The following is a 15,426-nucleotide window of genomic DNA, read 5'->3' as shown; positions in this document are numbered from 1 at the left end:
CACATTTGGGAAACTTAGACTAATTCTTTGGCAAAGTGTTAGTTGAAGGACTAGGAGATCAAGTACACAAGGTTGTGTGTTGATCAAGTCCACCACAAGAGTGACAAAGATATTCGTCATGATTTACTAAAGCTTAGTAAATATGATTATACTTATAAGATTAAGTATAATTCTGAGTTGATTGAAAAAGTTTCAATGAATAGTAGAACGAATAAAGAAGAATCAAGTAGGCAGAAAGATAAAAGTTTCTCTATTCTAAGAAGAAGGGAGAGTACCTTTTATTGTGTTTTATGATAAGTCTTAATGATTAAGAACCATATCTCAATTGATCCTCTAAGTGAGTCTTAGTGCATTTGCATGTCTAAGAAGAGGTATCAAGTATTGTAGAAATGGATATATCAATAAGTCAATCATACTTCGTTCCAATATCAAGTCTTAGATTCAAGATTGTGACATTGAGTGAAAAGTCTTAAGTAGGTTTATAACACTCATCAAATGTGGAATTTGGAAAAGTTTTCTTATTCTTGCACATTTGAAATTGGTAAGTTGTGCTGTCTTGGATAAGACAAAGACCAACTAGGACCAATTGTGTGAAGTGTTTTGTCTTGATAAATGCTTCACTAACTCTTGAATATTTGTTTGTCAAGAAATGTTTCTTGACAAGAGAATCTTATATGTCAAGAAGTCAGTGGGAGTCTTAATGGTCTTAAAAAGTTTCAAGAACAAATCAAGAATAAACCTTATCGATCATCACTAGCACACGACTTGAGGTTTACAACCTATCGTGCTGACATTGTTTTGTTTCTGTGCCATTCCAATTGAGTTAATTGTGTATATGAGTTCTACGAGTTCTCATTTGAATACACACTAAAGCCTTAGTCGATGAAAAGTAAATTGATATGTAAGGACAAGTTACTAAACTACTTGGAAGGCATGGTGGGCACTCGTGTTACCATAGGGCAAGAAATCAAGATTAAGAAAGTTCAGTCCATATGAGTTTGGATTTGTCGCAAACCTTGGTTTTGGCAAATTCACATGGATAGGAACTCATACACCATAAAATCTAAGTGTCATAAGATTCCCTCCTTCATGAAAATGACTGTGAGGAAATGCTTTCACTAAGAGAGATTTTAAGAAGATAGCAATTGTGAAAATTGCATTCTCAAATTCGATTATGGTTACGGCATCCCTTTCCATAGTTCGAATTGTGAGATTTGGCAATTAGTTTCAACATTTGGAACTTAGTAACATAAGTTATGAATTGTTTAAACACACATATGAGCTATCTAAGGCAAAGGTGTATAAGGTTAAGAAGCTTAGATAAAGGCTTATCGAAGCATCTGGTAGTAGAAATATGAATTTCAGAAGTTCAATAGGCATTGTTTTCTGGAAGTTCATTTGTTTTTTGAATACATGTCAAAGCTAGTGGGAGCATAAATGTTATGCTTATATGATAATCATCATGATAGTGGGAGCATAAGTGTTATGCTTGTATGATTGTTATGGCGAGTATTGCAAGTTAGCAATATTAATTATAGAAAAACAAAGATTCCATTTGCAAAGTTGCATGGGTTGAAAAGTTGTTTTGCTATAATTAAGGGAGAGAATATTATACTCCGTTTCAAAATCTAAAGCTTAGATTAAGAAATTTTAATATTTTCAGTCAAAGGATACATTGTGTGTTCTTAAAATTCAATTATGATTACGGCATCCCTCTTCATAGTTCGAATTGTGAGAACATGACACATAAAATATTATGGCAAAAGATTGGTAAAGTATCATATCTTTATGTAAGACATTATGCATCGTGTCCCATACGCTTCGGGTATAGGATCGATTGTAAATGCTATAGTATTTTACCATTCTAAAATTTTCCAAATGTCTAGCGCATTAAGAGGGAAAAAGGAATAGAATTGGTTTTGACTGAAAGAATTTAACAACTATCAAAGGACGATCCAAAGTTCGCTGAGGATTGATCGCTTGTAAGTAGTTGGAAGTATGGTATTGGATGGACCATATCGACATTATTATGAATAGATAAGATTCTATTAAGAATGAGTTGTCATATGGCAAATGTGGAAATGTTTTCATATTGGGAGTTGGATATTGAGAGTCTGTGCCTAGATTAGAAACTTTTATGCAAGAAGGATGTTCAAAGGAATGTACTTTGAATGTGAGACTTCACATCTATGGAATTGTCTTGTAACAATTTCTAAGAAAGTACTTTGTAATTTCATTAGCTACGTCTTGGTGACTTTTGTGCTATGATTTTGCAAAGGGATCGTTGCATAAAATGTTAGAATCTAGCATATTCTAGTAGTGGCAAGAACCTTGTGTTCTTACACTAATAATTAGGATTAAGGAATTGTGAAATGAGCATCACTGGAAAAGTTTTCAGGTGATCTATTTCACAAAGCATGGACCATAGGAAACACGGTGTGCATGCTTAGAGCATGGGACAATTTTTGTTGTAATTCAAGCAATGAGTTGATTATCCGAAACATTAAATGATAAATAATGAGTAATCAATATGGTGGATAAATAGAAGGGTTTTATTTACTCTCACAAGTTTGGGGCCATATAGGATTAAGTATTGTTGTCATGTTTCAATTTGCATGTTTTGACTTCCAGAATAACTAGGTTATTCAAACATCCACAGTTGGTCATACGTTGGGAGTAGGTATGAATAAAGACTGTCATGAATCTGTCTGTAGATTGTCTGAAGTGTTTAGACATGGCACAAGTTTGCTGCAGAGTTCGTGAGTGCTTTGATAAGATTAAAGTATTGGATTAAACCCACGCTCACTTGGATCACTTCACGGTTTTATCACGAGTGATTAGTGAGACGATAATATTGTATATTCTTGAAACCGAGATGTGTGAGTTGTTATTTGTTGGTCAGTTACACATTGATAATAAGTAAACGCACCAGTAACTTGGTGTTATAAAACTTATTGTTGTGTGTGATTCGATCAGTAAATGCAAGCGAGCATTTGAGTCGAAGTTTATCCATTCCTTTTACCCAAAGTGGGATAAAAGCGGTATATGTGGGCCTCTCGATGAATTAGTGATGACATCTAAGCGCTTGGCCAAGCCGGGACTAAGTTGATGTGTTCAATTGTAGTCTGTTATCAGTCGTCATGAATCGGAAGTCGAGAAATAGTATAGAGAGAATGATTGAAATTCATGTCTTTTTTCTATACGATATCTTGAGAATGGAGGAATATATAATCCCTTATCTAGAGGACACGTTATCTGATAAGATCAGAGTTGACAGCGGCTTTTGAAAGCTACGATTGCTGATCAGGTTCTGAAGTCATACGGAAAATAGTTATTAGACTTATCCAAGTGGGAGACTGTTGGATTAGTGTCTAAGTCCATAACTATTTTGGTATGTACTTGACCCGATTATGAGCATGGTCCTTTTGGGTTGCCTTCACCATAGCAATATGTAGGATGATTTAAGGAGATAAAGGTTTAAATATGATTTATTAATATATTATGAGAATAATATATTAAAGGAGAAATCATATTGTTTAATTAATATTAGTCAAGAATTAATTAAGAATTAATTTTGTGGCTAAAAGAGATTAATTAAATATAGGGGACTGGACTGCAATTATTGGATAATTGAGTTATTGGGCTAAGGAATGCTATAGGAATATGGGGTGAACGAAATTATGATGGAAGCCCATCATATTTTCGTCCATAGCCTTGTCCAGAAGGTTCCATGGGCTGCTTAGAGTTTAAGCTGTCCATTAGGGTTTTGACTGAAACCCTAATAGCCCACACTAGTATATAAAGGACCCCTTAAGCCCCAAAAACGTGGACAACACTTCCATTAGGGTTTCCAGCCGTTTTTGGTGCCTCTTTTTCTTCTCCTCTTCATCCAAGTTGCATATGGTGTTTGTGACTCCATTAGAGGTACTACACTTGTGGTACTTGCTTTCAAGAGCTAAGGAAATTCAAGGAACTAGTTGTTATTGCTATATAACAACAAAAGGTATGTATTCTAGCTTTATATATGAATTTCGAAAATTATAGTAGCATGCCAGGTTTCTTTTTGTGTTCATAAAGTTGTATAACTAATAGTGAAAACATAGATCCAATACTAGGGTTGCATGCACACATAGGATTGTTTGTATAAGACCCATCAGGGTTATGGAGTACCTTATAAGGTTAAGGACTTATGAGTATGATGTACTATGATAATAGGTGGTGGAGCCTGTGTCAAGTGATCCGAGAGTTGGAGTTTACCTTTCATGTCGACATCTGCAAGGTGAGTTATCCTCACTATATCGATAGGGTCTACGGCACCAAGGTCGACCCTTTAGTTGTTATTTTTATGGTATGCTACATGTGGTTATCATATGTTAGATTGGAATCGGGGTAGACAGTATGTTATGCTCTTATGATCCGTAGGGATTGGTATGTTAGTGACATGCTAAGTCGGTACTCTAGTTACAGGAGAATTCTTTGATAATGATCAGTGTGATAGATATGTTTGATGTTTGTATATGCATGTATATGATGGTATGCGCACATGGTTATTTGCTTGTGTTTGGGTTGAGGTGGTCCTGCTTTGTGCTGAAGGCCAATATACCCTATGAGCGGTCCGGGGAGACTGTAGGCCCACGTGGCGGACTAGTCATGCCAAAGGCTCAGGATAGATTCAGACAAACTGTAGGCTTGATAGGGCGGTCTAGTCAGGCCGATGGCCCAATATGCATGTTTATTGATTGATTATTACTGATATGGTATTGTCAGTGTGGTATTGGTATTTTGGGGGTAGCTCACTAAGCCCTCAGGCTTACAATTTTCAGTTTATTGTTTTAGTTACTTTAGGAGATCAGGGAAAGGCAAAGGCGTGACCGTACCGCTCCTCATCCTTATGTTATGATTTTTAGGACACTCTAATGGAAAATGATTTGAAAACATTTTGTAAACACCTTCCATGTATCCTAGCTAAGGAAGTGCTTAGGCGGTGAGGCGATTGTAGTTTTCTTGGAGTATATTCAGGTCGATGATCTCCTGAACTTTGTAGAGAAGTCGATAGTCATCTTGGATCGTAAAGTGAAAACCTTGGAGGATATTCATGTTGATTTATGTGTGGCAGGTACTTCACATGACCGCGGGAAGGTGAAGGTCTGTTTGTACACACGAACTGGGGATTTACTACTAGGGCATGATTTTTATGTAATCTGATAACTATGATGATTGTAGTTTTGAGATGATTTGTAATTGAATTGGTAGTGAACTATGTTTTTTTCGAATTTTAAAAATGATAATTTTGGTCTAAAATTTGAAATGTTACAATTTGATTCATTATCATAAATCTTCTTCTTAAAGTTTGATCCAAACCTATCAGGTAGTCTTACTTATTTAATGAATTGATAGAAATGTCGTCGATCAATTGGTTTAAAGGATTAAGAGTCATGTGGTTGTATTTCTTCCTCTTTTTTTGTGGTCTTCTTTCTTGGTGGTGTCTTTCTTGTTGTTGTTGACTTTCTTTTTTGGCCGTTGATCTAGCTGAATGCCCATTTTTTTTTTGAATTCATATCTTTCTCCTTTGTGTCTTTTGTTTTTTGTTCAGCAGTTAACTAATCTTCACACTCTTACTCATATTTTTCTCCACATGCATAACATCTATATTGTGTTTTTGGTTGCAGGAATACCAATACACAAGCTCAAAGAAGATACTATTTTTTGTCCTTTTTAACTCTCCTTTTTCTTTCATCATTATGTCTTCTTTTTGCGCCCCCATGTTTAGGATGTTTCCCCAAAATACAATCATGGAGAGAAGCTAGTTCCTTTAATATATATATATGCATTACTGAATCGTGTTTGATGCAGTATTCTCTCAAGTTGGCCATTAAACAATAGACTCCGCCTCCAACTATGGTTTATATGCAAGAATTTTTTCTGACCAACATATGACATCTTGTTTGGTCACTTGAATGGAAAATGTGTCTTTGTTACAAGTAGGACATGCTAAATAACCTTGGCCACACCATCCAGACAAACTACTACGTGTTGGGAAGTCATTGATAGTCCATACAACATCACATGTATATCAAATATAATGTTGGTTGATGCATATCTCATTTGGACTCCTTCGGCCCACAACATCTTCAACTAATCCACCAAAGGCCTCAAGAAAGCATCAATGTCCTTTAAGGATGATCTGGGTCTAGGAATAAACAAAGTTAGCATGAAAGAAGACTCTTTCATACAAATCCATGGTGGTGTATTGTAGGTAATCAATACAAATACTCTAGTACTATAACTACTATTTAAAGTTGTTGAATAGATTAAGATCATCAACACGTAAACCTAGACAAATATTTCTAGGTTCTTTAGAAACTCTGGATAACTTTGATCAAAATCTTTCCATGACATCACATCAATTGGATAATGCACAAATATCACCTACTGAGCATCCAATATTATGTCAACTCATATCTTTAGTTTTGAATCTAGAGTTATACATTTGTAGAAGCCTTAGAGTCAAGGAAAAGTACCGTAATACTTTTTATGGTACTTTCTTGTCCTTTGGGGTTGAGTCCACCCATCTAATCTGCTTACAAATCAGTAAATTCTGGATGGAATCATTCTCCTTCGAAAACAAAGCACAATCATTTTTGCAAGCGTCGATGGAGTGATATCTTAACCTTATCGTTATCAACTTCTTCTTAGCTTCATAGTGTGAGGTTGGAATATTGATCTTTGGGAAAGCAGCTCTTAGTAACTCTACAACTTGGTCAAATGAACTATCTATCAATCTATTGATCACTTTAATATGAAACAACTTTGCCAAAAAGTATAGAGAATACATCTCACTACAATTAGCATATTACTCTGTATTGACTTCCATAAACAAAGCATCAAATTTCGGGTCTATACCTCGTCCCTTGTCATCTATATTTTCTTCATTTGTATTTTGTTCTGCCATAAGATCATCAATTACATCAATCATCTAATTTGTTGTTGAAGTGTTTACTGAGTGTTTATTCTTGGACTTGAATTATAGCCTAAATATAAAGTAGCATGTTTTTCCGCAAACAAAAATTTGATCATGTATGTGGGCATAAACCTTAGGCAACATCTACCGATAAATATCTACACACATATTGCACAGGCAATACAATATTTCTTCATAGTTGACATGTTTCTAAGCAATCTTCATAGAGTTATCAAGACCTTCCAAGAACTTTGAAGACATTTGCTTCTTCTCTATAATCCAACTCTTATTGATCGTCATTACTATTTCATTATTAAAAATTACATTGTATACATACTTATTGAAAGTTAGATTGTATTTGGGCTATAAAACATAAGTTAGATTTTAATATTTAGTCTACTAGAAGTAAAATCGAACGAAATGGATAAAGTATTTGCAAGTATATTAAGAGATATATACTTGAGTCAAGAAGCAAAAATTGGATGGAACGGATGGAGTATTAACAAGGGTAGGCTAAATCCAATTTTGAAATACTTGATCTCATATGTAAATGTGTATTACATCATCGTTTGTTTGACAAAAAATCAACAGCATTTCCCCTTAACTCCATAGTGTAACGTCGAAGAAATACCAATAAAATTTTTCATTGTTTAGGCACCAAATTCATACAAACGTTGGTTCCGAAACCATACAGACTAAAATGTATCGCACAACATCAGAGTAAAACAATAATAATAAGTACGGAAAAGCTATGAGGGGATGTTGTGAAGTCAAGTCGGGCCCGTCACTTTGAAAATGGATGTACCTGGAAATGTTTAAACCACAAAACTGTTAGCATGAAGCTTAGTAAGTTACCCAAAATACCACATACCATTCATAACATTTGGCATCGACCATCATAATGGGCCCCACCCACATCTTGAGCCCCACCAATCATACTAACAGGCCTCGCTTAACATACAAACAAGCTCAACCCAACCCATCATACAAATGCAAGAGTCATACAGACAACTAACATCCTACACAGTATACTGAGAAGACTTACCTTTATCACGAAGTCCGACAAATCCATAATTGAATACCACGAAATAGGTGCTACAACTCACCAATAGGATCAAACAAGGTCTAACCTTAGTCTATATTTAAGATCTAGCAATTTAACCAAAATTCAACCCTTGCCAAAAGTCAATGGTCCAGGTTAAAGTCAAGAGCCAACATCACCATCAACTTATACTCACGTTGTGACCAACCTATGGTTACATCGTGGCTAATGAACTCAACCCTAAACTAAAACTCCAATTATGAACAACTCAGTTGCGATCAAAACCATTGTCATGTCGCGATGACCATGCCCCACGTTGTAGCATTGTCCGTCTAAAACAATCAGGAAATCTCATCGTCACGTCGTAACCTCCATATGGCCACATCGTGACTGCTATAATTTGGGAAAACTTAATGCATTCAACACTTAATCATTTAAGCTATCCATTCTAACTATCCAGAGGGCCTTCTAACTCAAAAAAAACTCTAAAAGTCAATGATTTATAGACATACATGTCCAATGCATGTCTTGATCTCATATTAGGTCAAAATGATGAAAAATGGAACCACAATCATATGAATGTCTTCAAAACATAGCAAAAGTTCATATCCAACATATACAACGCTCAAGGGACCTCAAAGACCCATAATGTTGCCAACTTTATGGAATCCTTCCATCAAAATTTCCATAATCATGAAGAAAAATGGACAAGGAGCTTAGATCTAGATGAATGAAATATAAAGCGTGCATCTTAAACACTTCAAATCGTACATAAATGGATCAAATGAAATCCCCTAGATTGCTAAGAGGTTCTCTATATCACACAGGCCTTCTTTTTCCTTCTAAATGCACCAAAACACCAATGATAAGCTCACAAATGAAAAAGAACGTATTAGGGTTTGATTCAAGGTTATAGAGGGTAATGAAGGATGGAAATGATGTCCTAAATCTGAGGTTAGATTTTATATACGGAAGAAACTTTAAAAGATCATAGGCGTTGGCTGCAGCTATTGTCACATCGTGACCATACTCTTGTCACGACATGGGAGCCATCCGAAAACGCGTTCTCATATTTGGTATGTCACATCATGATAACCAAATCTTTCTTAAACAAACAATCATGCAAATACACATTCACATACTAAATGAGATAAAAATATTAAAAAAGCAGTTGCATGACGGGGACAACCCGAATTAATTTCTAAATCAATTCCTGGTGGTTATTTCTAGGCTCTTGATGATTATAAGGAAGTGACTTAACCTAAAAATAAATGATTCAACATGTTTTCATACTTTTGTTAATTATAACTTCATACGTTTGTTTGTTCTCTATTATACCATCATACTTCTAATATTGTATTACATAATATTGTGGTTTAAATTATGTACCATTTAATTTGATTTTCTTATTAATTACATCCTTTTTTTAATTATAGTACTATATTTCCAATTAGGTTTTATAAAAGCAACGTACTTTTATTAGTATGTTTATTAAAGCATTATATCTTCACTTATTTTTTGTTATTAGTTTTATTTCTTCCTATTTGTTATTAAAGGTCCTATTATTTAAAAAAAATAAATAAATACAATACAGACCATATAAATAAAACAGGGACAAACATATTTTAATTCCGGTTTCATATTCATCAATTTATTGTCAATCGTATTCATCCAGATTCAAGAAAAAAAAAAGGACAAAATCACTCCAACTAAAGTTTCATATAGATTCATACATTTTCAGTTTCAAACATACTTACATATAGATACATACAGATTTAGACAAATACTAGGTTCATATAGATTATACAATCAAACACCCAACAACTACACATATTAATCACTTTTAAACACAAAAAATATACATCCAGATTATATACCCAAATTTTAACATGTTTCAAACACATATCAACAACTAAAGTAGCATAGAATATGAGTTTCATCATCATTTGAAGTAGAATTTGGCTTTGGCAAATTCTAAATACATAAAAACATCATGAAGCAAGATTAAAATCATACCAAAACAACCACTTAACATCTACAATTAACCTAATCAATGACATAAGTGAAACAAAATCTAGAAACCTTGGTGGTGGTACCGTGGTAGCTGGATCGAGTGGTTGCTCGAATCTCCAGTCGGTGGTCCTCTGATGTAGGGGCAAACCTAGGGGGTCCATGGTGGCACCGGCAACCCCTGATTTTTCTGACCATAGTGGAAAATTTTTCGAAAATTTAATTTTTTCTACCACTATGCAACCCCTGACTTTCCCATGCAACTCCTACTGTGAAATCCTACGTCCATCCGTGTTCCGAAGTGGTTGGTAGTCACCGGAAAAACACCCAAAATCAAGACAAAAATGCTAAGAAAACAAAAAAGACGTGACAAAATATAACAAAAAATGGGTCACCTGCTGTCCTTTAGTGGTGAGTGGAGACAGGTGGTTGTCGGTGGTCCTCCGGTGACTAAAAAATCAACAAAAGTAAAATCAAAATTCATGAGAAACCACAAATTGATACATAATAATCTGTAAAATAAAAAGGAAGAAGAAAACCAGGTTGGAAAACAACTATGGTGGCCGAATAAAATGGAAATTGAAACACAAACCACTCAAAATCGCACCCAAAACCAAGTGAAATCAGCAAAACAATAAAGGAGGAAAAAATACCCGTGAACGGCGGTGAAATGATGCACAAAAGGCGGTGATGAGAAGTCGCTGGTCAAGAGTGTTTTTCTTTATCTTCCATGTATTTTTATGATTTTTAGGGTTTTTTTGTTTTCTATAGAACCTAAACACACACACACACACACACATATATATATATATATATATATATATATATATATATATATATATATATATATATATATAAATATATATTCCCGACGACAAGTCGTCACCAAAACATATCTCACAGATTGACCCACCTCTATACCGACAACATTGTAGAAGTGATTTAATCGACTACGAATGAAATCAAAGTAGCAAAGTAATAAGAACACCGAGAGTAAATAAGATTTGGTTTCAGCTCGGTTATACTTTCAGAGAGTTTGGACATAATACATCAGAAAAGTTCTCTCTATCTCTAAGTACAACTCTTATTTATAGGAGAAATAGAAAGTATGCAAAAAATACTAAGGACTAGACATTACAGTTTCGAAACTTAATATGCCTTGGTAAATAGATAACCAACATTCAAAACTTTTCGGAATTATTCTCCTATAAATAAGAGTTGTACTTAGAGATAGAGAGAACTTTTTCTGATGTATTCTGTCTAAACTCTCTCTGTATCCTGAAAGTATAATTGAGTTGAAATCAGATCTTATTTACTCTCGGTGTTCTTATTACTTTGCTACTTCGATTTCATTCATACTCGATTAAATCACTTCTACAAACATACCGTTAATATAGAAGTTAATAAAACAACAATGTTTATTTTTTTTCCTGCAAGATAATAAAGAAAAGAGAAATGATTTTTCAACACCTATACTGAAGAGAATTCGTCAGTATACATTTTCAGAAACCCACGAATTATTTTTTATTTTGCAACTTACCTATGTTACCTATGCAGACGACAAGTTGTCGGGTCAAATTTTGAAGTCAAAGTAATTGGTCAACACTATTAGTCCGTATAGCCTTATTTTTACCGACGATACTTGTCGTCGGTATAGGTGTCGTCATCATATGGGATAATTCTTATAGTGAATTTAGTTGTATTTCAAACCATGCAGAAGGATTTAAGGTAGTAAAGGAAGAGGCTGATATTGTTCAAACAAGTTCTGTTTCTTTGAAAATTATGAACGATATGTAAATAAACAAAAAACCATTCCTTAATCAAATTAGTGGCATGGGTACTAGATCAAATTTGCAAGATGGTCAATCTGAGTGCGAGTAAAACAAGAAAATACATGATAATGATATGTGGAAAAATTATAACTTCTTCACAAATACTTTGAAACAACATGCTAATGTCACAAAAATGGTTCCAACGATGTAAATCAAATAAATATGACATAATTCACTGCTTTAGGAATACAAATTACATATAAATATTTATAAACGTACGTACCTAGTTACATGAAAAACACAAATGGTTTATTAAGGACAAGGATCCTTTAAGTAAGAATGCCACTTGTCAATAAACGCCATGTCGTTACGAATCAAGCTCAGAAGTTCTCGATCTTGCAGGATGTTGATTATTTGCATAGTCTCACCAAGAAGTTGGGCTGCAGCACGCACACTTGCCTCCCTTTTCTCTATGGCACTTGTGTGACATTTCATTGCTATGACTTGGGGTAAGTTTGTGAGACAAGCAGCCAAAATGTCAGCAATCATTGATAATAATTCTGCAAATAGCTCTTCTTGGCTAACCTGGCTTATGTTCTCATGATAGGAGCACAAAATTGTTTCACTGATTCGATACATCGAATTAGCAGAAATAGACTTGTATTTGGAATTATCATTTGGGACTCCAATATCCGTCCTTTCCACCCTTTCCACCTCACTGACAACGTTTTTACCTGTATCCCTCAACCATTGAAGAATCTGCTCAGTTGTATTTGCTTTTGGTAGGTTGTTTCCTAACCATTTGTGGTATACTTCAACTTCTACCCATAGAGTTTTAGCCGCCTTTTGAATGCTTACATCATCATCAGTAATATTAAGGCTTTCTTCCACAAGTGTGACATATACAAGACCTTCACTCACACCACTTAGCAAGCAATCGACAATGTTCTTTTGGATGTTAGGAAGAGACATGGCAATGGTTGTCAGAGTTACCAGGGGCAAGCTCCAACAATGGAGATATTTTTCTGAAAGTAAAGACGGAACATGATGGCTGTCGAACTTTTCAACTCCTTCAAAACCTCTGGATTCTGTTAGAAGCTTCATAAGATTCTTGGGTTGTTGCTTTTCAGCTTTTTGGATCAAGCGGTTCACAGATTTTGAAATTCCTTTCAGTGTTCTCTCCGCAAACTCCATATCATCTTGAAGTTGCAAAACATATCCACTAAGATCTTTATCTTTTCCTAGTTGCTCAGTATTATGTACCGAGGCACTAAACATGTCCTTTAACAACTTCCAACAACGTAGACAGTACACCACACATATGACAAAGAAAATTGGAATAACTCTTATCATCTTGCATGCCACCACGACTGTTTTCTGGAATCCAATACAAATGCTGAGAAACAGATTTTTCAAACTTTGGATGACGATCTTGCATTTGCGGCTACTGTATGGGAATGGTATGCTACTCTGTTTCCAATCATATAACTTCTGAGTCCAGTAGCTCTCCACGTTAGACATCTTGATATGGTTGACAATCCATTTTAGAGACACCCTAAAGCTTAAGGCAGCAAAACATCTAGAAAGTGGGGCAATTGTACCCAGTATGATTCCGATGAATTGAGTAAAGAGAATCAGTAACAACGACCACTTATAATCTGACTTAGAGCCCCGTAGAGTTCGAATACTGAAAAACATAATAAGAATGTGGAATCCAATGCTTAATGAGCATATTGCCCCAGAAGCTGAGGTTGTTGCTGAGGAAGCGATCATGAACTGGGGTTTCCGGTTCCTGCCATGATCCAGTAGTTGCTCACATGCTGCTTTAGCTTCTCAATAGTTAATATTCCTGGCTGGTGAAACTCTTCATCCTTTAGAGCTTTACGATGAGCCACTTGGTATTTTGATTCTAGAATTTGTGTGGACTTTATAATTGCTAAAGATGAACACGCATATATTATAAGCAACGAGAGTAACATAAACACATAAAGTGATGCTATGAAGCCATTACCGGGTGTATATGTGTACATATTATATTGTGAAATTCCTGCTTCATTAACCGTATAAAAGTATTGATCATCATCTTCATGATAGGAGATAACTCCGGTGTTTATTTGAATGCAGACGTTCACAACCAAGGTAATTACGAGGACAGCTAAAGCTATGATGTTTGATACAAGTTCCTTTATGCTCATGGTTGCTAAAGAAGGCAATAAATTAGCCATCATAGTGCACATAAAGGAGAGGCTTCCAATTTTTGCAGCTAGGTCGACATAACCTGGCATTAGAGTAGTTAGATCCATGGGTAGCTTTATTGCAACAGCTATCACAGTGAGAGAAGCAGCATTGATAGTGAAATATTTACATGGAAACCAGAATTTTCTGTTCCTAAAACCATGTAATAAATCAGCCACCATTGAAAGGATGCAAAACAGAGAGGCGAAGGTGATATAGATCCCAATCCATGGCATAGGTTCACTGAACTTGTTTTGCTGTTCTGACCTGTATATGAGTAAGATGTAAGGCCGCAAGGAATATATCAACTCTTTTGGAACATTACTGTAAGATCTTAGTTGATCCAATATATGAAAATATTCAAATATGCCAGAGCCCATAGTTATGTTCCTCTCACGAATAGAAATTGATTATCTTAGATAAATAAAGATGGGAGTAGAAAGACGGCTTAAATAGCAAGGTGTGTTTAGAATGACATGAAAAAGTTCAGTTGTATTTCAAACCATATATGAGTGGCCAGAAATACAGAACGATTTAATTTAAAGAAAACAAAGAGGAAGAACTTCATATAAGTTGAAACAGGTTATGTTTCTTTAAACAATCGAAAACATGGTATTTTTGTGTAGTTCTTAAGCCATGCGCATGCTCTTAGTCAATGACAAGGACGACTTCCGTTTGTGTTTTTGTAGGATTAGGTCTTTGTCACATAAAGTCAAATAAAAAAGAAAGAGAGACAAAATAATTAATAATTAAGGAGGAACTATCAATGGCTTTCTTAGAAACCGGCAACAAATGCATCTGTACAAAACTCCAAGAAAAATGATTTTAAAACAAACAACAGGCAATCTGGTAAGTTTGAAGCTCTTGAAAGTTGAACAAAACTAACATGGGTTTCAGACTCAACATTAACATTGATGTGAGTGTGTTTTCTTTATTTATTTGTAGTTATTGTAGTTATTTCCTATCTAAAAAGCAACGAAACTCTTTTTGAAGAAGCGCATGCAATATATATAGAATAAAAAGCTCATAGCAAGAAACTAATGATCAAAGGAAATACAAACAAACATCCACACACCCTAACACGGGCCAACTGTTAACTTCCAAACACTACAACAATCTTAAACAATAACAACTAATTAATCAAGAATGAGTTATTGCGAGTACTTGTCGCTGCTAAAATATTATTTAATGAGGAAATTACATTTTGAAATGTCTCCGTGGTTTGTAAAAAATTACACGTTTGTCTCTATATCCTTTTTCTTTTCCACTAGGAAAGTCCTAAGTTATAATTTTGTTAGGTATTTCATCCCTATCACACATAAGCAGAATATGACATAAAAGCATGAACTTTTCTATTTTTTTTTCTACTGATTTTTTTTTTTAACTTTAATTTTATTATTCGGTTT

General features: G+C 34.8%; 1 protein-coding gene across 1 annotated transcript; it reads right to left on the bottom strand.

Moving 5' to 3' along the window:
- Positions 1 to 12,097: 12,097 nt before the first annotated feature.
- On the bottom strand, positions 12,098 to 13,558 carry LOC145040389 (uncharacterized). Its single transcript, XM_078988327.1, has one exon. It carries the CDS (start codon positions 13,556 to 13,558, stop codon positions 12,098 to 12,100), a length of 1,461 nt encoding a protein of 486 aa, XP_078844453.1.
- Positions 13,559 to 15,426: the final 1,868 nt, after the last annotated feature.

Source organism: Lactuca saligna, chromosome 4 (genome assembly GCF_052625555.1).
Source record: "Lactuca saligna cultivar CGN05327 chromosome 4, ASM5262555v1, whole genome shotgun sequence".
In the NCBI taxonomy this organism is placed as follows: Eukaryota; Viridiplantae; Streptophyta; class Magnoliopsida; order Asterales; family Asteraceae; genus Lactuca; species Lactuca saligna.
This window is presented reverse-complemented; position numbering and strand designations above follow the sequence as displayed.

Excerpts from the sequence above, each read along its gene's own strand:
- LOC145040389 (XM_078988327.1), bottom strand. The coding sequence starts at position 13,558 with ATGATCGCTTCCTCAGCAACAACCTCAGCTTCTGGGGCAATATGCTCA.